Source organism: Buteo buteo, chromosome 2 (genome assembly GCF_964188355.1).
Source record: "Buteo buteo chromosome 2, bButBut1.hap1.1, whole genome shotgun sequence".
Classification (NCBI taxonomy): Eukaryota; Metazoa; Chordata; class Aves; order Accipitriformes; family Accipitridae; genus Buteo; species Buteo buteo.
The window spans coordinates 79,556,170-79,576,243 of NC_134172.1; the positions used below are offsets into that span (position 1 = coordinate 79,556,170).

The window sequence follows — 20,074 nt, forward strand, 5'->3', positions numbered from 1 at the left end:
CGCTGAACACCTTGAGCAAACGAGGAGTTATTTTGGGCATCCGGCAGCGCAAACACCCTCTTAATGCAACTTTGTCTTACTAAGGAGAGTAAAAATAATGCCATCAGTGTGGTTGGCCTTCCGTGTGCAGCATTTTCCAGTGCCTGGGCAGACAGATGCCTCTGCAATACGTGGTGGTGAGCGAAGTGGGCACTAAAGTCGGAAACAAGGGAGGTTTCCTCCCGCTGAGATGCTGGGACCAAGCCTGGGGCTCCCCGGACGGCCCCGGGGGACAGCCGGCCACTCAGCTCCTGTCACTTCTGACAGAGGTACCAGAGCAGGGACAGACGCCATCAGTTGTTCCAGCTCTGTGCTTGGCCAGAAAACCAGACAGAAATGAGTCCCTACAGCCTGACCAGCGCCAGGCGCCCCGGCTCGCCCGACCCCACGCACCCCAAACACACCAACACCCCTCGGGGCGATGAACCGTTCCTGCTTCTGAGCCAAGCAAGAGAAGTCTGTTTCCGCTCGCTCCGCGGCAGACAGCGCCATTACGGGCTGTTTGTCACACGTTACCCGGAGCAAATTAAATACATCCCGAGCGCGGGACCTCAGGCTGCTGAGTGCATCCAAAGTTCACACAGGGTAAGGGAGGAAGAGCAGGCTTGTACAGACGGAACCTGACCCTGCACCCTCCAGCGTGAGCCCAAACACACTGGCACACGTCACTGCCGATGGCTCCTGTGCCCAGGAAGCAGCCCTGGGAACGGGGCCAGCTTGGGGCAGGTGAACACGGCTGCCGGCAGGACCGTGGGTCCCGCTGCCGCCAGCCCTCCCTCGGCCCCAGCCCCGCAGCGGTTTGGCCGGGGAGAGGGATTCCTGCACGCCTGATGCCCAGAGAGCCGGGCAGCCCCTGGACCCCCACCACCAGTGAGCCCACCCTGCATCCGTGGGAACGGCTCGACCCAGCTCTGCCCACGCTACCGGCACCGAGGGGTCTGGGAGGAGGAAGAAGGCGACGTTTTCAGAGGTTCCTCCCGAGTCTGAGCAAGGAGAGTGGGACCTGGCAGTAATGGCAGGGGTGCACTGACGGGTTTGCCCCATGATGAGGTGGGCACTGCTCCGAGTGAGCGGCTGTGGGGGTGAGAAGGGCCGTGCTGACACCAGCGGTGCCCCTGGCGAAGGCTCCCCTCACCGCCACCTGCACGCCCCAGCCTGTGCACACACGTGCTGGAGCGGTGCATGGATGGCTTTCATTAAAACCAGCTGCCCTGAGCTTTCGCTCAGCAAGGATTTGCTGCACTTGCCCTAAGCTCCCTCCCCTCCCTCACAGACAACGACCCGGGAGGGGGCTCCGCCGGCCACGGCTGCAGCGCCAGCACCAGCTCAGCTCCTTCACTGGGGACGCTGCCTTTCCAGGGCCCCTCTGCCCGCTGCCACGCTGGGTAACACGGGACAGCGCTGCTGCAAGATCAGCCGTGTGCCCCCCATGGCGGGATCAGGGTCCAGCCACGCTGGGAGTCCCTGGCTCGTGGAGCTTCTCCTGGGTTTCTGCTTTTGGCGTGGTCAGACCTTACTGTGACACTGTCTGTACCAAAAAGCCCTTTGAGGAGCTGGAGGAGTTGGACATCTCGCTGCAAACCCTCCCAGCACAGTGCTGTGGGCATGCCTGAGCAGAAAGCATCGCCCGCGGCCAAGGGCCCCTTGCCAGGACTGCCCTGAGCGCCGGGGGAGCGGATCCGGTTGCATGATCGGAACAGGGCACACCGGGACACGGGAGAGTCCAAGACAGCAGGGCTTTACTGGGGCACAGCCTGCGCGTGGGGGCCTGTGGGTGACCCTGAGTACACCAAGTGACGGACCCCAACCGCTTTCAGGACATTGCCATCCACAAGAAGGTCCTCGTTACCCACAGCAGCCCTGGAGCAACGCACGAACCACCAAACCTCCTGGGCTCTGGGAAGGGAACAGGGTGAGGGGTCTGGGGGAGCAGGAGGGGACCCGTCAGGGTGAGGAGGGTTTCCAGCATGCAGCTGCCTCCGGAACAGGGGCTGCAGCATCCCGCAGCCGGCCAAGGGCCAGGCAAAGAAGGTTGGCATAGGGCTCCTCCAGGAACAAAATCCATCCTTGGTCCTGGCCCAGGTCAGCTTAAGGGACTTGAAGAAAACCCAGTAACTAAATAAACTCTGCTCCAGAGGTGAAACTTCTCAAGACCTGATTTATCACAAGCCGTACCGCTGCTCAGGTACCGGGGGCACTCCCAAACCCTAAGACCCCATGGAGGTGTGGGGTCTCTGCCCCTGCTATGTGGTCTCAAGTGTGTTGGGTCACCCTTGGGGTGCCCAGGGAGGGCCAGGCCAGGCCAGGCAGCACCGCTGGCCGTCCCGTGGGGCCAGAGACCCCCGGGCAGGAGAGGGACAGCCAGTGCGTGGGGCAAGGGCTGCCAGGGAAAGCGCCAGTCCCTGCTCTCTGCACACCTCCCCGTGGCGTCATGCCCCAGAGTAAACAGCAAGGTTTCCAGCGCATTTTCCTTCAAACAGCAGTTTCAGGCACATTTTCCCTCCAGCCACTCTGTCTCTTAGGGATGCATTTACGGGAAGGGGGACCGGCTGCTGCAATCCCAAGCCACTGTATCCCTTGCCAGATATGGCCGGGTGTGGAGATAAGGCACGGGTGAAGAAAACTTTATAAGGAGAAAACATTCCTCAAGTTTCTGGCATCTTGGTGTGAACTGCACAGCCCCTCTCCTCCCCCCACTTTTTTTTTTTTTCTTTTTTTTTTTTTTCCCCTCTCCTCCTCTTAACTGGCAGCGTTTCCAGCCTCTGCCCAGGGAGGCTCCAGGGGCCAGCGGCGAGGGGCTGCGCACTGCGGGCAGGGGCAGGGGCTGGGGCCGGCTCTTCTGAGCGGGAGCTGAACCTCCAACGGCTTTTTTTTTTTTTTTTGGGGGGGGGGGTGGGGGGGGTGCGGGAGGGGGATGTGTTTTAAATAGGTGGGACCAAACCCACTCCGTTTCCTGGAAACTTTGTTTTCCCTTGCTTTCCCTCGGCCATCCCCGGCCGCGGGGGTGTGCGCGGCGACGGCGGCGGGCGCGGTATAAATGGAGCGAGCGGCGGGGCCGGGCAGCGGGCGGTGAGAGGCAGCTCCCCCAGGACCAGGACCAGGACCAGGACCAGAACCAGGACATAGACCGGGACCAAGACCCCCCAGTGCCAGGCACCATGGCCGAAGGTAAGACGGCAGGACGATCCCCTCCCGCCGGTGCCCGGGGTTTCTGCCCCCCCCCCCCCCCCCCGGAGCTCCCCCCGCCGCCGTCCCGGGGGTCACCCGGGAGCAAACCGTTCCCTCCGCCGGGGCTCAGCGGCACCTTCGGCCATTAATCACCCGCCCGGTCGCTTTCCTGCCAGCCGGCCCAAAAGCCGGCTCACCGCAGTCCCGGTAGACCGAAGGGCGATGGGGAACGGGAAGGAGAGAACCGGAGGTGGCGGCGACGAGGAGAACGGGGGTTCGTGCGGGGTCCGTCCTCGTCCCGTCCCCCCGCCACAGCTGTAGGGCTCTCTGCTCGCCGGGGAGCCGCCGGTGTTTACAGAGTGAAGTTTGGTGCTATTTAAAGCTTTCAGTGCTCTCGGAGAAGAGCGTTGACAGCTGGACTAGGAACATGTGCCTACATCCCACCCTGGTTTAAGGAGGATTTCTGGAGGCTCAGTCAGAAGTAATGCTTCTGGCCTGCAGAAATCCCTCCACGCGGGTGGCTTTTCTGAGCTTGGCGGGGGGCAAAGACAACCCCTCGCCTCCCACAGAGCTGTCTCCAAAGTCCCCGAAAACAGGACTGTGCGATACCGATGGGCACGCAGTCCCCTGGGTGAGACGGCATCGCTCTGCTCCGGTGCCCAGCAGTGCCGCGGGCTGTCCCGGCTCACCGCGCTCCCGGCACCACAGCAGCGATACCAATACAGGTCCCTCGGGTTGGGCACTGACACAGGCACCGCCAGCTCCCGGCACAAAGCTGAGCCACTACACACCGGGCAGCTCTTGCTCCTGCGTGGTGCTGCCTGGGACGCCACTGCTGCCTGCATGCCCGTCTCTTGGCACTGATCAGTTTGGGAAGAGGCACCCATGCTTTGAAAAATCTGCTTTTTGCTAAATCCGCTGTGGACAATAACCCTGGGTGACTGCGACAAGGAGAAGCCCCAGTCCTGCCCTCTTAACACACTTACATGCAAGAAGTTTGGCTGTCAGCGAGGTTCACGCTCACACAGTTCATGTGCTGTATGTAGCACAGAGCTATGCTTCTGCTTACAAAGGGAGAGGTGGCAAGGGAAAGGACCTTTCTGTGCTCTGTCCCTGCTCCAGGGTCCCCGTGGACCAGCTGGAGGGATGTTGCCCTTATCTGTGGACAGTTTTAGTTGTTGCAGCAGCTCTTGCAGTGTGGTGGGGACCAGTGATGAGCCCAACTGCCTCTGCGGGCTGCATGCCGCACGGTCCCTGTGCCTGGAGAGCCAGGAGCAGGATTTCCATTTAGCTGTGGGAACAGCGAGCTCAGGGTCAGCTGTTTCCATCTGGCCCTGGCCCAAGGAGGCATCAGTGACCACTAATGCTGGCACCGGGAAGGACACAGCCAGGGAGAGCCATGCTATGGGGGAGGCGAGCTGAGCATCGCCCCTCTGAACTGCCTCGGTCCCTGGCTGGCGCCGAGCTCACCGCACGCTCTCCTGCGCTAAACACTTTTGCTTATTCTGGCAACTAACCCATCGGTCGGCAGAGCACGCAAGGGTCACCGGCCCTGAGCGATGATGAATGATATCGCATCGCTCCAGCGCAGCGGGGACTCGGCCGCCGGCTGCTCCGGCACACAGCCCTGCCTGGGCTGGGAGGCAGAGTGCCCGAGGCCAGGGAATCAGACACCCTCTTTGTCACCGAATTTACGGTCAGTCTCACCAATTTGTCAGCAGTCGCGGAGCAGTAAAGCTGCCGGAGAGCTGCCCTCGGCCTGGCTGAGGCACAGAAACATCCCTGGCATTCTCCAGGCTCAGCGGTGCTTCTTTGGGGTGGGGGCACACAGACAGCAGTCCCCGGCCGATGGGCCCCACGCCTCCCAGAAAGCGGAGATGAGCGCTGGGCTTTGCTCCAGTGCTGGATGCCGCAAGCCGTGGACCTGGCGCAGCCCTGGCAGCACACGGTGCCCTTCCTCCATGGTGATACCGTGGAGGGCAGCACCACAGCACAAGAAATACAGCAGAGAGCTCGGTCAGGAGGGCAACGCTTTGCTGCGAGCTTGGCTGCCGGCTGGCTGCAGGACCTCTGCCTCTGCCCCGGCGGGCTCACAGCCCACGATTGCGAGCCCAGCCTGCAGACCCCTCCAGGAGGGATGCTCAGAGCCCGGCACGGCTGCAGCGCCCAGGGCTGTGGGAGGACAGGGCGGCTTAGGCAGAGGAGGCTGCCAAACCCCGGCACCGAGGTCCAGAAACCCAGGGCTCGGGGTGGAGATAATAGCAATTACAGACGTGGGGCACGGCCGCACCCTGGGGCCGGGAACGTGCGGCAGAGGGGAGAGCTGTACGTGCTGCTGCCTTTGCAGATCTGGTGCTGGAGAAATGGGACCTGCAGTGCGATCGCAACGGCCGGGAGCACCGGACGGCGGAGATGAGCGGCCAGCAGCTGGTGGTGCGGCGGGGGCAGCCCTTCACCATCACCCTGTGCTTCTCGGGCAGGGGCTACGAGGAGGGGGTGGACAAACTCGCCTTCAACGTCGAGACGGGTGAGTGCCGCCATGCCCTACGTCACGAGCGAGTGCCTGCCTGCTGCAGGGCGAGCTGCCCTCTGCCCCTGCCCAGGGCTCACCCCGTGCTCACGTGGCAGTGCCCCGTCGCACGCAGTCCCCGAACGTGTCCTGTCCCCTCCCGGCAGAGGCTGGTGCTGAGAACAGCTTTTATACCAAGATGGAGAGAAAAGGTAGAAACACAGCCCCGTAATGAGAGCTGAAGGGAAACGATAAAGAAAGAAAACAAAAAGCAACCGCCTCCTCTTCCTCCCATGCCCAAGCCAGACTCAGGGACATGCCAGAGCCACCAGCTCACTGGGAAGCGCCTTGGCTGTGGCCAGGGAACCCACCCGAGTCTCTTGCCCTTCTGAGAAACATCAGCAAAAGCAAATCTTTTCAGCCAGAGGGTTTCACAGCACTTTTGCAGATGGTCTTTTTACCCAGCCGCCCCTGCTCCCCCCCTCCTCCATCACTCGGACATCCCTGGAGCGGGGTTTGCTCAGGAAACACAAACCCTGGAGAAAGGAAACGTTCCCATCGAGCGTTCCCAGCGCACAGCCCCACCGCAGCCCCCCCCCGAGCGGTGCCGGAGCCGGTACACAGGAGCCGGGCGCAGCATCTGGCAGGTTCCTGTGGCTCCTTGCCGGGGACTTATCCTGCTGCTGCGGCCCTGGCGAGAGCCTGCCGGGAACAGCGGGGACAGGGACGTCACTCCTGTGGCCAGAGCTGGGCACAGACGCAGGGCAGGGGCTCGGCCCCCACCAGCTCGGAGCGAAGGGGGAGGAAACTATTCTTGGGCAAGAGTTATTTTGGGGCTGCAGCATCCTGCTGAGTCAACCAGGCTAGAATTCAAAGTGAAACTGCACTTGGGTTTCCTCGCTCTGTAAAACACTCTCTTTCTTTTCCCCCCAAAAACTCCGATCCTGCCATGGGGTGACAAACAGAAACCCAGCTCCCTCATTGCCCCCCCCCCAGCCCCAAGGCAGCCATGGCAGGGGGTGCGCCCTCAAACTCGCCAGGTTTCTATAAGGTCGTGCTGCATCCCAGGCAATCCCAGGCTGGTTTTGCAAGCGAGGCGAAGCCCCACGGCGCAGCCTCCCGGGGCAAAGGCACAGGCTGGCGGCGGCTGCCATCGGGCTGGAACGCAGCCCTGGAGCTTGCAGAAAAAGGGCAAAGGTGCTTCAGCTCTCGCAAAGACACTTGGGCTCTCGCAAAGGCGCATGGCCACGCCACCCCACTGGAGGTGGCCCCAGCCTGTCCCTCACTGGGGCTGGACCCACAGCCCTGTCAGGGCCGGGGCTGCCAGACCTGTGTCCCCCCCCCGGGACAGCAAAGCTGCTGGGACCACCTACCACCTCCTGCAGGAAAGAGGGGAATGGCTCTGTGTAAGAATAGAGCCTGTATTTTTAAAGTGGCTGTGTTTGAAGAGCCCTGCTCAGGCGCCTGGGGCGTGGGGGGGATGCTGCGGGCTTTGCAGGCAGGGAGGAGGAGGATGAGGCAGGCTCCCGTGGCTGCCTGTCCCCACGGCAGGGCCAGGCTGACCCTTGCCAAAAGGACGGGGTTAGCTCAACCCAGCCTCCCTGAAAGGACAGAAAGGAGAAACTGTGTCACTCTCATGAGTTCATGAGTATTTTTGGCGATTCGCCTGGCGTCCTGCCCACGCTGCAGGCGAAGGCTGGCAGGGGACCAGCCCGGGGCTGTGCTCCTGGCAGGGGTGGGGGGGGAGCGGACCACAGCGGCACCGCTGCCCCGGCTGCCGGCCAACCCTGCCCAGGCACCGGCATCACCGCGGAGCCACGCTTGGCCGGGGCCGGGCATCACAGCTCCCCAGAGGAGCGGTGCTTGGAGCCGGCTGGGCGCAGGTGGCTTGGACGCGGCTGCGAGCTCGGAGGGGCCGGCAGGGATCCGGCAGGGATCACGCTGTCCTCGGCTCGAGCGCCACGGCCACTGATGTAATGGCTAATCGTGGGATGTTTGCAGCAACGCCTGAGGCTGTGCACACATAGCAGGGCTCCTGCCCAGAGCACCCCGGCAACGGGGGCTCCGGGATCCACGGCCGGGCTCTGCCGGGGCCCCCGCGCCGTGGGCTGCGGCAGGATGGAGCTACACGGGCACGGGGACTTGGCAGCTCCGCTCCAAGCGGAGGCAGGAGTGGGTGCAGCTGAGGGGAGAAGACGTGGCCCTGGGGTGGGCGCTGGGGCGAGCACCCCCTCCGCTCTCCTGGCCCTGGGGCGCCCGTGGGGCGAGTGCCTCCCTCCTGCCCCTTCCCAAACAGCGGGAGACGTGCCTGAGCTTCCCACGGCTGGGCTGCCCCACACCCCCAATACCCAACTAACCAAACAGCAAACATTCCTGGGTTGCAAGAGCTGAGGTCCAGGCAGCCACTGCGGGGCAGAGGGTACGGGAACACCGCCGGGAGCTTGCAGGGCAGGTCCCCTTGGCACAGCCCCCTGGGCGTGGGGCTCCTAGGACCCCTAAAGCACAGGGAGAGCTGACACACTCCTTCTTGGCAGGACCCTGCCCCATCGAGACGTCGGGAACCAGGTCCCACTTTGCCGTGACCGATTTCCCCGAGGAATCGGGCTGGAGCGCCGTGGTCCAGCAGCAGGATGGGAATTCCCTCTCCGTCTCGCTCTGCTCCCCAACCAGCGCCTGCATCGGCCGCTACAGCCTGACGCTGGAGACCTCCACCGGCTACCAGGGCACCAGCTACCACATCGGGCACTTCGTTCTGCTCTTTAACGCCTGGCACCCAGGTGAGGCTTTCACCTTCCCTAGACCTGGGGTTCCCAGGCAAGGTGAGCACAAGCCACCCCCCAGCTCTGCCGGGGCAGACCCCAGGTGCCCCAAGCCCTGTCCTGAGCTGAGGTCTAGCAGAAATCCACACTTTGCTTCCATCTCCACACGGACCCCACAGCAGGTCAGGACCACGAGCACCGTCCCCCACCCCAGGACACACGCGGCCCCTCTGCCAGCACCCCAAACACCCAATACCCCTTCCAGGCTGCCCCCACCACATGGTGCCCCGCGGGAGCTCACCTCTGTGGCGCTGGTGCAAAGCCCTAAGCAGCAACAGCAGCTCCCAGCCTGGTGGGCAGAGGAAAAGCCCCTAATTACCCTAATTGCTCCTCATTGCCCCCATCTGGCCAGCCCCTCCCACCCCCGCTATTGGCTCAGGGACGAGCTCTGGGTGCTCCCAGGGACGTTACTGTCCCAGTGAAATTTGGGCAGCCTGACAGAGAAGGGAGGCTCAGTGCTGCAGGGTTTAACGATCCTGGGCAAACAACGGCTGGGATTTTTATCTATCCACATCCTTCCTCTGCCCCAAAGAGCAGTCCTGTGCTGCCCCGCTCCCAGCTCCACCCGGCCAGAACGGGGCCAAACCGGCCGATTTCCTGAATCCCAAACGCTCGGTGCTGGCTCCGCCAAGATAAGGGACACTGGGAAGTTTCACTCGCCCAGGGCTCTGCCGAGCACTAGTCTGGAGATGCACGTGTTGGGTTTTTTTCTGAAAACTTTTCCAGTAAATAGTGATTTTTCCAGCAGTAACTGCTGTGTGAGCAAAATGGCTTCAGCTGCGATCTCTCCCAGTTCCCACTGCTTGTTTCTCCCACCAGGGAGGTTTTCCCTCCTGGGAAAAGACCCAACTCCATAAAGCAAAAGGGAGGAAAGAAAGAGAGAAATGAGAAAGAATGGAAAACCACAGGCCTGCTGAAAACTTCCCATCAGCTCAGATCAAACTGGGTTGAAATTCTCCAACAGCTTTTTCAGATGGGAGCAGTTCCAAGCCCCTGTTGCCTCATTTCCCACCAGATCCATCCCTGGGGAGGGGGAGCCCTGAGCAGGGCTGGGGGCTGCGGGGCAGAGCCCCGTCCCCATCTCTTTCTCTCCCCGCAGAGGACACGGTTTTCCTCCGAGATGAGGATGAGCGCGGCGAGTACGTGCTGTCCCAGCAGGGACTCATCTACCAGGGCGCCTGCGACTACATCACCTCCACCCCCTGGAACTTCGGCCAGGTGAGCGGAGCAGGGACCCCCAGAACCCCCGGGACCCCCGGCTGAGCCCAGCCCGTGCAGCCCTGGCGCTGCGGGGCACAGGGACCGATGCCCCGTGTGCGCCCCAAAACATGCACCCCGAATGCAGCCAGCACCTTGGGGAGGATCCAGCCCTGCCACGCAACCATGCGACAAACCAACCAAGATCTCCTTTCCAAGAGGGGAACGTGCTGACTTCGAAGCGTGGCAGGGCGAAGGGAGCGTTCCTGCACGGCTCCCGGGGGCCCCAGGGGCGCGCGCCCCTAATCAGGGTGGCCACGCTGCGCCGGGAGCCGGTGCCCGATAACGCGCTCCCCGGCACCGTGCCGGCCGTGCCGATAAGGCAGCGCCCGTGCCCTGAGCCGCAGTCCCCCACCGCCGCGCTGGGCTCCAGTGCTGGGGGAGCCCCGGCCGCCCTCCCCGAGCTCCGGGCTGTTCCGGAGGGGCTGCGGAGCCGGTGGGAGCAAGGGTGCGCGCGGCCCCCGCAGGATCTGCTTCTCAGTTCGGGGAAAGGCTGTGACTCACCCGGTGATGGGAAATAGGTGGTTTTCCCCGGAGGTCAGGTCCGTGCCTGACCCCTGCGCAGCGGCGGCTGCAGGAAGCAGGATCCGGCCCCGGCGCGAGGGCGGGAGCTCGCCCTTGGGCTTCCCAGGCTGAACCTCCGCCGGCCGCAGCGTCAGCCCCTCGTCGCGGTGGCAGGAGCCAGGGAAAGTCACTCAGTGGGTGCTGGCTTGGGGAGGGGACCCCGGGGCTGCGTGACCCCCGTGTGCCCGGCAGCTCCGCTTGCGGGGCATCGTGGTGAGCCAGGGAGGGAGGACGGAGGCGGGAGAGCCCCCGTGCGCCGTGGGGACCTCACGCACCTTTTCTCCCCGCTCTGCACCAGTTCGAGGATAACATCTTGTCCATCTGCCTCAATCTGCTGGACACAAACCCCAAATTCCTGAGGGACCAGAATAGGGATTGCTCCCGCCGCAACGACCCCGTGTACATCGGCAGGGTGGTGAGCGCCATGGTGAGTCCTGCAGGGTTTTGGCCACCAGCGTGCCCGGCAGGGTGTCCCCAGGCTCCCCAGCACCCCACGTTCCCTGGGGTGCAAACGCCCCCCCAGCTATAGCTCGCAACTACAGCTGTGACAGAGAGGTGGCATTTGCCATTCCCCCTCCAGTTACACTAGTTTCCTTCCCCGGGGTGTTTCACATCCCTGTTACAACCTTTCCTGCTATTGTTCTTATATCACGTATATATAAGATTCTTTTAAGAGGAAAGAAATAGCAGAGGTGAGCACGCATCATCCCAGGAGCAACCTTTGCTCCTTGTTGGCTGCTGCAGGTGATAATCATACCCAAAAATCCCAGGCAGGAGGACATGTTTCCAAAATCCTTCCCTAATTAGCGCATCCCAATTACAGCCTCTCCATCCACCCGCTCTCTCACCTGTGCATTCCCAGCACGCCGGGATGCAGGCGGTTGCGGTGCAAGAGCGCACCGGGATGCACGCGGACGCGTGCATCCCGGTGCGCTCTTGCACCGCAACCGCCTGCATCCCGGCGAGCTCTTGCACGGCTCCAGGATGGCTCATGAGTGTGACAGCACGTGTGAGCTGGCGAAAGGCACTTTCCCTCCCTCACCAGCCTCCTCTTGTCGTGCCACAGGTAAATTGTAATGACGAGGACCGCGGGGTGCTGGCAGGGCGGTGGGACAACCATTACGAAGATGGGATGAGCCCGATGGCCTGGATCGGGAGCGTGGATATTCTCAAGAGGTGGAAGGACTTTGGCTGCCAGCCAGTCAAGTATGGCCAGTGCTGGGTCTTCGCTGCCGTGGCGTGTACTGGTAAGAGCAGACGTCTCCCCTTCCCTGCAGGATGGGGCCACCCGTGTCCCCCCACCCAGGCTTCCACCCCGGGCCCTCTGCACTGCTCCCAGTGCTGCAGCAGGAGAGAACTGCTAGGGCTGATTACAATCAGCCTGGAATGATTGCTTAGCAATTAAGCTCCCTGTTATTCTAATTTGTCAGGAAATGGAGGGAAAAAATGATAGAAAAGGGCTCTGGCTTTTCAATTAGTGCTGCCCCCAGGCCAGGCAGAGGGGGAGGGACTGGATGCTCAGCACAGGAAGGAAAGTGGCTTTAAGGTCAAGTTTGCAATAAGGTCATGAATCCACTGAGACCAAAATAATTTCACTGCCACCGGGGCAGTCGGGCTGGGGCAAAAGAGAAGAAAAATTCCAGGCTCGCTTCTGTTGGGAAGCACGCTTGCACGCTTGCGCAGTTTCGTCCTGAGAAAAACGCTGCACTTGAGGGGTTGCATGAGTGCGCGTGTGCATTTATATATCACAGATATACAAGATCCTTTTTAGAGAAGAGAAATAGCAGAAAACTGAAGTGGATTTTCTGCAACTCACAGAAGTTTATAGCCTTCCTTTGAAGCGTTATAACTACCTCCCTGTTCCCCAGGGAGCTCTGCTCGCAGTAAAAGGCAGCTGTGAGATTAAATAAGAGGTTGCAGCGCGCTGCTGCCCATGCACTCCCTCAAAAGCACTCGCAGCCACTTCTGTGCCTTTTTTCTACTGCAGTATCAAAACCCAGCCGACTGTCAGTGCCGCGTGCCACCCATCTCGCCCGCGGCACGCCGAGTCCCACAGCGACTGCAGGAACCAGCCCGTCCTGGGGATCGGTCCCCAGGCACCCCTTTGAGGGGAAAAGGGAAGGGCAGGAGCTGTGCAAACCTGGGGCTCCGTGGGATGGGAGCTGTGCAAACCCGGGGCTGTGCAAACCTGGGACTGCCCGGGATGGGAGCCAGGCAAACCCGGGACCCCCAGTGCCGGGACCCCCGTCTCACCCTGCCCTGCCTCCCCGCAGTCTTGCGGTGCCTGGGGATCCCCAGCCGGGTGGTGACCAACTACAACTCGGCCCACGACACCAACGGCAACCTGGTCATCGACCGCTACCTCAACGAGACGGGGGAGCAGGAGCAGCGCTCCAAGGACATGATCTGGTGAGCGGCACGGCGGGACCCCAGCCTGCCCACCCCCGGGGCAGCGTTTGTCCCTTCTCCAGCCCTTCCCCGGAGCCCAGCGGGCACTGGGAGAGGCTGAGGCCCCGCTGTCCTGGCTTCTCTTGCAGGAACTTCCATTGCTGGGTAGAGTCCTGGATGGCCCGTCCGGACCTGGCAGCCGGTTACGATGGCTGGCAGGCGCTGGACCCGACACCCCAGGAGAAGAGCGAGGGTACGGTGCGCACCGCGCAGGCGCTCCGTCCCGACCCGGCAGGGTCTCCCCTCGCCACGACAGCGTCTTGCCCCCGCCGTGGCCAAACCCCGCGTGGTGACGGCATCTCCGCTCCCTTGCAGGGGTTTTCTGCTGCGGGCCGGCCCCCGTCAAAGCCATCAAGGAGGGCGACCTGCAGCTGAAGTACGACATCCCCTTCGTCTTCGCGGAGGTGAACGCCGACGTCGTGTACTGGGTGGTGCAGCGCGACGGGTCGCGGAAGAAGAGCACCCACTCCTCGGTCGTGGGGAAGAACATCAGCACCAAGACCGTGGGCAAGGACAGCAGGGAGGACATCACCCACACCTACAAGTACCCGGAGGGTACGGGGCGGCACTGGGGGCAGAGACACCCCAGGGTGGGGGTGGCTGTTGGGAAACAAAGTTGGGGAACGATTAATTGATGCAGCAACTGCACCAGGAGGGCTCTGGGGATAAGGGCAAAGCAGCCTAGACCACGTCCTCCTGGGAAACACAGGTTTTCTTCATGCACCGCAGGGTCTGAAAAGGAGAGAGACGTGTTTGCGAAGGCAGAGCATGAGAAGAGCTCTCTCAGGCAGGAGGACGAGGGGCTGCACCTCAAGATCAAGCTGTCGGAGGGCGCAAACAACGGCTGCGACTTTGACGTCTTTGCCGTCATCAACAACAACACAGACGTGGAGCGAGTCTGCAGGCTCATGCTGTGCGCTCGAACCGCCAGCTACAACGGCACCGTCGGGCCCCAGTGCGGCATGAAGGACCTGCTGAACGTCACCCTCGCGCCCCGGGCAGGTAAGAGACCCACTGGCAGCGAGGAGAGGATGCTTGGGTGAGGGCTGGGGTCAGGTCAGCAATTTTCCCGTGTTCAACTGCGTCTCCGGGGTCTGCGGTGAGGCTACGGTGGCAGGGTGAGGGATGGGGCTGGGTCCCCCCACCAGAGCACCACCGTGCTGGTCAGGGGCTGGGGCAGCCCGTGGGAGAGAGCCACTGCCACCGGCTCCGGGCTCCGCACCGACAGCTTTCCAGAGGGGAAACCCTGGTCACAGCTGCCCGCTCCACACACACGACAGTTGAGCAGCAGTAAGAGCTGGGCTCATCCCGCTGAGGGGGTTGGCACGGGGAGATGGGACCAGCGGGAAGGGCTGCAGGCTTGCACAGAGCCCCGCAGCCCTGCTCAGGACCTGGGGGTCAGCACCAGCTTCCCTAAAAACACAGTGTAAGCCAAGGGCCAGGTTTCACTTTTAGCCTTCCCCATCTTTGCTTCTCCAGCTTGGCACTGCCCGGCACTGCAGGGGTTGTTGTATCCCCTCCAGTTGTACCACCGCCGCCGGTTCACCAGGTCAGCACAATCTGGGCTGGCATGGGGCAGCAATCGGAGGTTTCTGTTTAATCCTGTGCAATAACGGCCGTGTTAAAGCATGGCCTGGGGCTGGGCCGTAGGGACAGCCGGCACCCAGAGCAGGTGCCGGGGCATTTATCCATCCGGCAGCCCCGTGCCGCCCGTGCTGCATCACCACCGTTCACCAGCAACCGCCTTGGTGGGCAAAGCCCCGGGCTGGCGGGGGCTCACGCGAGCTGCAGCTCCATCACAAGGCTGCTCGGTGAGCAATGCTTCCTTCAGGGCTTCCTCCTTATTTATCTACCACTGGGGATTTTAATCTTTGATGAAAGGATAAGGAACATTGCTCAGGCAGGGGGTTGGAAAGGCATTTAGAGCAGGACAAAAGTTACTGCCGTTGTATCCATCATGCCGAGGGAGCAAGCTGTGTGCGTCCCAAGGCTGTCGTCCCCAGGGCGCTCTGTTGCACTCGTGTCCATCCCTCTCTTGCTCTTCCACACGCCTCCGCTTTGCAAGCCGGAGCTGGGCTAGGCTGGTGTCTCTGGCAGGATTTTCCCACAGGCAGGGAGAGCGGGACTGACCCCGGGTCAGCTCCGATAGCACGGTCCCAGGCTGGGGGGAAGCAGAAAGCCCTGGGTTTTGTCGGCCAGGCTGGTCGCAGCAGCGCTGAAGCTCTCAGCATCTCCTCCTTGGGCAGGCGTTTCGCCACAGAGCTCTCCTGGTGCGGGCTGGCTGAAACTTCGTTTGCCTTTGTTACAAATTAGCGTTATCGCCTGGTAATTAAACAAGAGTTTTGATTTATGTCAGTTTTCTACAGACCCTTCAGGGCTTGGAAACGTAATACATCTGCTGTCCTGGAATGGCCTAATTTTTAATCTACGCCAAGATCTGCTCTCCTAACAGGGCCCGTAACAAATGCAGCACTCGGCACTCTGCTATTTCTTGAGCTGCCTGAAGGGAATAACGAATGTGCCCGCTGTCGCTGCTGCGAAGGGAAGCGGGACGCTGCCTTTGCTCATGCTGGCACCCCCTCCCCACGGTGTCGGCACCGGCAGGTACCAGCACCTGCAAGAACAGTTCTGTGGGGCTGGACGGGGACAGCGGGGTCCGTGCATTGCTAGAGGAGCCCCGCTGGCCTTTAGGGTCTTTAACATCCCTGTCCACAAGTTAATTCAACATCATTTTCTCTGAAGCTTTAATTACGAGCTCCTGAAGCTTCTCCCCCCAGCTCCTGCCTGGGAATATAGAGCCCAGGACTTCCCAGCCTCCAGCCTTTAGGGAACCCCTGCACTCTGTGCCGGTGCAGGGATCCCAGCCGGAGCAGTGCTGAGCCCGTCCCTCTCCCTGCAGCCCCAGCCAGTTCTGCAGCACTTCACCTCCTGCCCCAGGAACGCCAGGCTTTGCTTCCAGCGGTCACGGCCTCTCTGGGGTCCTTCCTCAAGACAGCTCCACAGCTGGTTGCCTTCAGCCTCCTTCCCACCCTCAGCACAAGACAGCCCAGTCCCTAAATGGCTTTGGGATAAATCACACTCCGAGCTGAGGAACGGCAGCTGCCGGGAAGCCGGGCTGCCTCCCGCTGCCAGCACCGGCTGCCAAGGGCTGGCGAAGCCCCTCTGGGACCCCGGTGCTGGCGCATCCCCAGGGTCCTGCCCTGACACGTGGCTCCTTCCCCTTCCCGCGCTCTGACCATCACTTCTGGCGCTGGGTGTTGGAACCCTGGCTGGGCTGTGGGATCCCTGCCCGCTGCTCCGAGCCGGGCACTCACAGCCCTGCTTCCCTGCGTGGGTGGGAGCACCAGCACCGGCACCCAGCACCCCAAGGACCCAGCTGGGCACAGGGCAGGTGTCTGCAGCTCGTTTGGGGGTTGATGACAGCTAACTATAACCTGTTTTCTTTGGGAAGCGATTAGGACTGATACCTCCCAGTGCAGGCTTGTTTGTGGGCTCACGGTGCCGTGCCCACCCCACGGTGCCCCTTCCCCACAGGGGTACTCCCAGTGCTGCGGGACTCCCGTCTCCCCTGAGACTTTCCCATCCTTGCAAAACACCTGGAGAAGCTCCTGGAGAGCCCAGACCATCCCAGCAGCAGCTGGGTGCGAGCACAGGGCCACGGGCACTGGGATGGGGAGGGGGCCTGACCCTGCTCTGCTTCCCCTTCCAGAGAACAGCGTGCCCCTGCGCATCCTGTACGAGAAGTATGGGGAGAGCCTGACCCAGGACAACCTCATCAAGGTGGTGGCTCTCCTCACCGAGTACCAGACCGGCGATGTTGTTGTGGCAGTCCGGGATGTCTACATCCAGAATCCGGAGATCAAGATCAGGGTAAGGGCCCGGCGCCCTGTCCCGGATGGGTTTGGGGGGGACGTTTCCCGTTGACAGGAGGTTGCTGCAATCACCCTGGGGGATTGCTCCCAGGGACCCGAGCCCTGGGGCTGGGGCAACCCCACCGCGGTGGGGATTGGGCAGCAGGTCCTGCATCGCTGGGCAGCGCTGCATCCCCAGGGACCTGCCAGGCTCAGGGCAAGGGGGAGCACTGTCACCCCCACGCATGGCGGTGCTGGGGCTCCAACCCCTCCTGCTTGCAGATTTTAGGGGAGCCGATGCAGAATCGGAAGCTGGTGGCGGAGATGAGCCTGGTGAACCCCCTCGCAGCCCCCCTGAACAACTGCGTGTTTGTGGTGGAGGGCGCCGGCCTCACCAATGGGCAGCAGACCAAGGAGCTGTAAGAGCTTTTTCTCCTTTCACCCGGCTGTTGGGAGCGGGGCAGGGGGGGATTTTTGTGCCCGGAGCCCCCCAGGGAGGGCAGCCCTGGGGTCCGGCTCCGCTACGGGCACAGCGGGAGCTGGGGCCGTGCTGGTCGCTGTGGGGCGCAGGGGCTCGGAGCATCTCTGCCCCACGCCTCGCTGGGGAGAGGGGGCTCGGCCATGCCATGGGGGGGTCCCTGCTGCCCAGGGTCCCGGGCACGGGGAGGGAGAGGGGCCGCCCCACCGACCCCCTGCCTCCCCCCAGCGAGGAGCCTGTGGAGCCGCACGCGGAGGCCAAGGTCAGGCTGGATTTCGTGCCGCGCCAGTCGGGACTGCGCAAGCTGGTGGTGGACTTCGAGAGCGACAAGCTGACGGGGGTGAAGGGCCACCGCAACGTCATCATCGCCCCCCAGCCCAAGTGAGCGGCCACCGTGGCCGCCCCCCCCCGCCGCAGAGACCCTGCCTCCCCCCCTCCCGCTCGGGGGGCTCACCGGCCCCCTACTCGCTTTAGCCCAAGACGGTCCCAGCAGCGCACGGAAGGACGACTGCCGAAGCCCAGCCCGGCCCCGACGTGGCGGCCGCGGTGCCGCGCTCCCCCCCCGGAGCGCTCGGTGCTGCGGGGAGAGAAGCGAGGGGAGCAGGGGCAGGATAGCGGGGCCGGGGGCTTTGGGAGGCTCCCTGCACCAGCCGCTCGCTTCACCGCCTTTCCCTTGCCCCACGGGGTGGAAACGTCCCCGTCCTGCCTGTCCCCCTGCCTGGGTGCGGCAGGGACCCCCCGAGCCCCCCCAGGCCCAGCAGAGCCAGGCAGCGGCCAGCCCCCTCCTCTTTCTGCAGCACTGACAGCCCCGGGCCGCAGCGCCCACTTCATAGACCAAACAGCCGAACAACCTTGTCCAGCACTGACTGCACCTCAGCTGTGCTCACGCGTGCCGTTGCAATTCTCTGAACACAATTTGGTAGAGAAAAGATTGTATACTGTGAGCACAAAGCTGTTCATATGCTATATGCGTATATAACAAACCTATTTATATAGAAATACATACTGCATATAACCCTACTGCAGTGGTAAAGCAGAGTATTTGCTTTGATAACCATTCCTGTCGCTGCAAACACTGTGCAGTGAGGGACAGGACGTTTCCTTGACATGAATTAACTATGCAAGCACTGAATAAAAACTCTATTTTTCACTTTTAAAGCCATCCCGGCTCTTCTTGAGCATCCTCTCCAAACAGAGGCGCCCAGCAGCTCCTTGCCCAGCGCCCGAGTGCGGGGGGGGGCAAGTTTCACGCCCAGCCCAGCACTGAAGCTGTGGATTTATTGCTGTGGCTAACACTTTGCTGCACTAAAGCCACACTGTCGGCTCCACTTCAGCCACCTCCCTCCACCCTGAGCCACAGAGCCAGCACAGCCCGGCATTCTCGGGGTGCTCTGCAGCTCAGGGGTTGTACCCACAAAGAGCGGTGACCCCCACGGCTCTCCCAGTCCCACAGCACGACTCGGCAGCAGCCACGGCACGGGGTAAACCTGCGCTCAGCCTCTAATGCAGTGCAGCTGCAGAGGCTAACGTGGATGCCATGCATTCCCGCAGTGTTTCTCCCATAGCAGGAATGGCACGGTGCTGCTGCGACTGTGCACAAAGACCAGGAGAGAAAATCCGTACAGGAAACGAAACGAACAGATTTTGCACACGCAGGCTCTTGTCAGGGCTGCCCACGGGCAGCTGCCAGCGCAGCTGGAGGAAGTGCAGGCCAGCAGCCGGAGCACAAGAAACCCAACCTGGGAGCAAGGGAAAAGGGGTGGCTGAGCGCAGGGATGCAGGAGGAGGGCAGGGGTTTGTCTCAAGCCTGGAACAGGTGAAGGCACTGCTGAAGACAAGCACTTCTCACACCAGAACACGACCCTCCTGCTTTCTCCCCGTGAACATCGTGGGAGCCTCCCTGCCCTTGTTAAACAAACACCAGAAAAGCCATTACAGAACTGGTGGTCTGCTGCAGCCAAGGGTTCCCAAATCCACAGCAGCCCCAGGCAGAGGGGATGCACCCGGCCCAGGCACCACCGGCCCGAATGGGGGGACAGCCTGTAGCACAAGGGGACCCCGCTCGGCGAGCTCACACCCGGCTGGTCCCAGCCACCCCGACACTGCCGGCGGCTGTCGGGGTCTCCGGTCCTGGCTGCGATCCGGGGTGGATGGGGAGCTGGGAGCACTTCCTACCCAGGACAACCTGTCCTCCAGCTTCCCTTTCTGTTGGAGACAAGACAAAATCTCCATGTGCAGTTCTAGGCACAGCTGCTCGCCTCTCCCGAGCCTGGCAGGGGGTCCACGGCCAGACATCCCAGTGCCCTGGCTCTGCTCGCCCCACGGGAGGACGGGCAGGAGCTGCCCGTGCTCCATCCTGGCCCTGGGGTCAGGCAGCAGCCTCGGCTTCTGCTCCAGCCAAGGGGCTGAGGAGGGCACTGTCGGGCTCCGGCTTCGTGCGTGGCAGCGGGTTATTTGGCTGCCAAAATCTTTCAAGACAACCCTCCAGGATGGCCACGCGATCCTTCTCCCCTTACCTTGTGGAGGTTTAACCACCACATCGCTCCGTCCTGCTTTTCTCAAATGCAACCAGAGAACGCAGCTGGGACCGCTGTGGGGCTGCAGTGGGGACGCCAGAGGGGAGGAAGGGTCCGGCCCACGGGAGGGCTGAGGAGCTGCCATAAGCAGCTCTCCGAGAGATGGAAGCTGAGAGTGCCCACCCTGCCATGTGCGAACAGGACAGGAGCTCCAGGAGAGACGGGGATGGGGACTCTCTCCTCCTCCTGCAGCCGGGAGGGCGAGCGGTGGGGACCACGCCGGCCCCCAGCTCTGGCAGCATCAACCCCCGAGACACAAGTCCCAGGAGCACAGCCAGCCACCAAGGAGCTGCGGTGCCCGAAGGAGTTAACAGCGTGAACCCGGCGCTGCCTTCCCTTGTCAGGAACATTCCTCAGAGCCAGCG

The 20,074-nt window shown here is 62.4% G+C and overlaps 2 protein-coding genes across 3 annotated transcripts in view; one reads left to right on the forward strand and one right to left on the reverse strand.

Moving 5' to 3' along the window:
• Positions 1-3,067: 3,067 nt before the first annotated feature.
• TGM2 (transglutaminase 2) lies at positions 3,068-18,295 on the forward strand. Of its 2 annotated transcripts, XM_075022223.1 has the most exons (13): positions 3,068-3,207; positions 5,555-5,734; positions 8,251-8,493; positions 9,635-9,753; positions 10,655-10,783; positions 11,423-11,603; positions 12,630-12,765; positions 12,894-12,997; positions 13,120-13,359; positions 13,534-13,806; positions 16,514-16,674; positions 16,938-17,074; positions 17,362-18,295. In XM_075022223.1, the coding sequence occupies exons 1-13, from the start codon at positions 3,198-3,200 to the stop codon at positions 17,516-17,518; spliced, it is 2,070 nt and encodes a 689-aa protein (XP_074878324.1). In that variant the 5' UTR covers positions 3,068-3,197; the 3' UTR covers positions 17,519-18,295. The 2 variants fall into 2 exon arrangements, with proteins under 2 accessions (XP_074878324.1, XP_074878332.1); XM_075022231.1 differs by lacking the exon at positions 10,655-10,783.
• The window catches only part of RPRD1B (regulation of nuclear pre-mRNA domain containing 1B), a 39,982-nt gene continuing 33,742 nt past the window's right edge, over positions 13,835-20,074 (reverse strand). Inside the window, exon 7 of the mRNA XM_075022236.1 lies at positions 13,835-15,126. Coding sequence (XP_074878337.1) covers positions 14,941-15,126 — 186 coding nt within the window. The 3' untranslated portion in view covers positions 13,835-14,940. The remainder of the gene's footprint in view (positions 15,127-20,074) is intronic.

What these genes read in the sequence shown, in the direction of transcription:
- TGM2 (XM_075022223.1), top strand. An exon ending in CCCCCTGGAACTTCGGCCAG is followed by an intron (nt 9,754 to 10,654) that starts GTGAGCGGAGCA and finishes GCTCTGCACCAG; the next exon opens with TTCGAGGATAACATCTTGTC. An exon ending in CACCCTCGCGCCCCGGGCAG is followed by an intron (nt 13,807 to 16,513) that starts GTAAGAGACCCA and finishes TTCCCCTTCCAG; the next exon opens with AGAACAGCGTGCCCCTGCGC.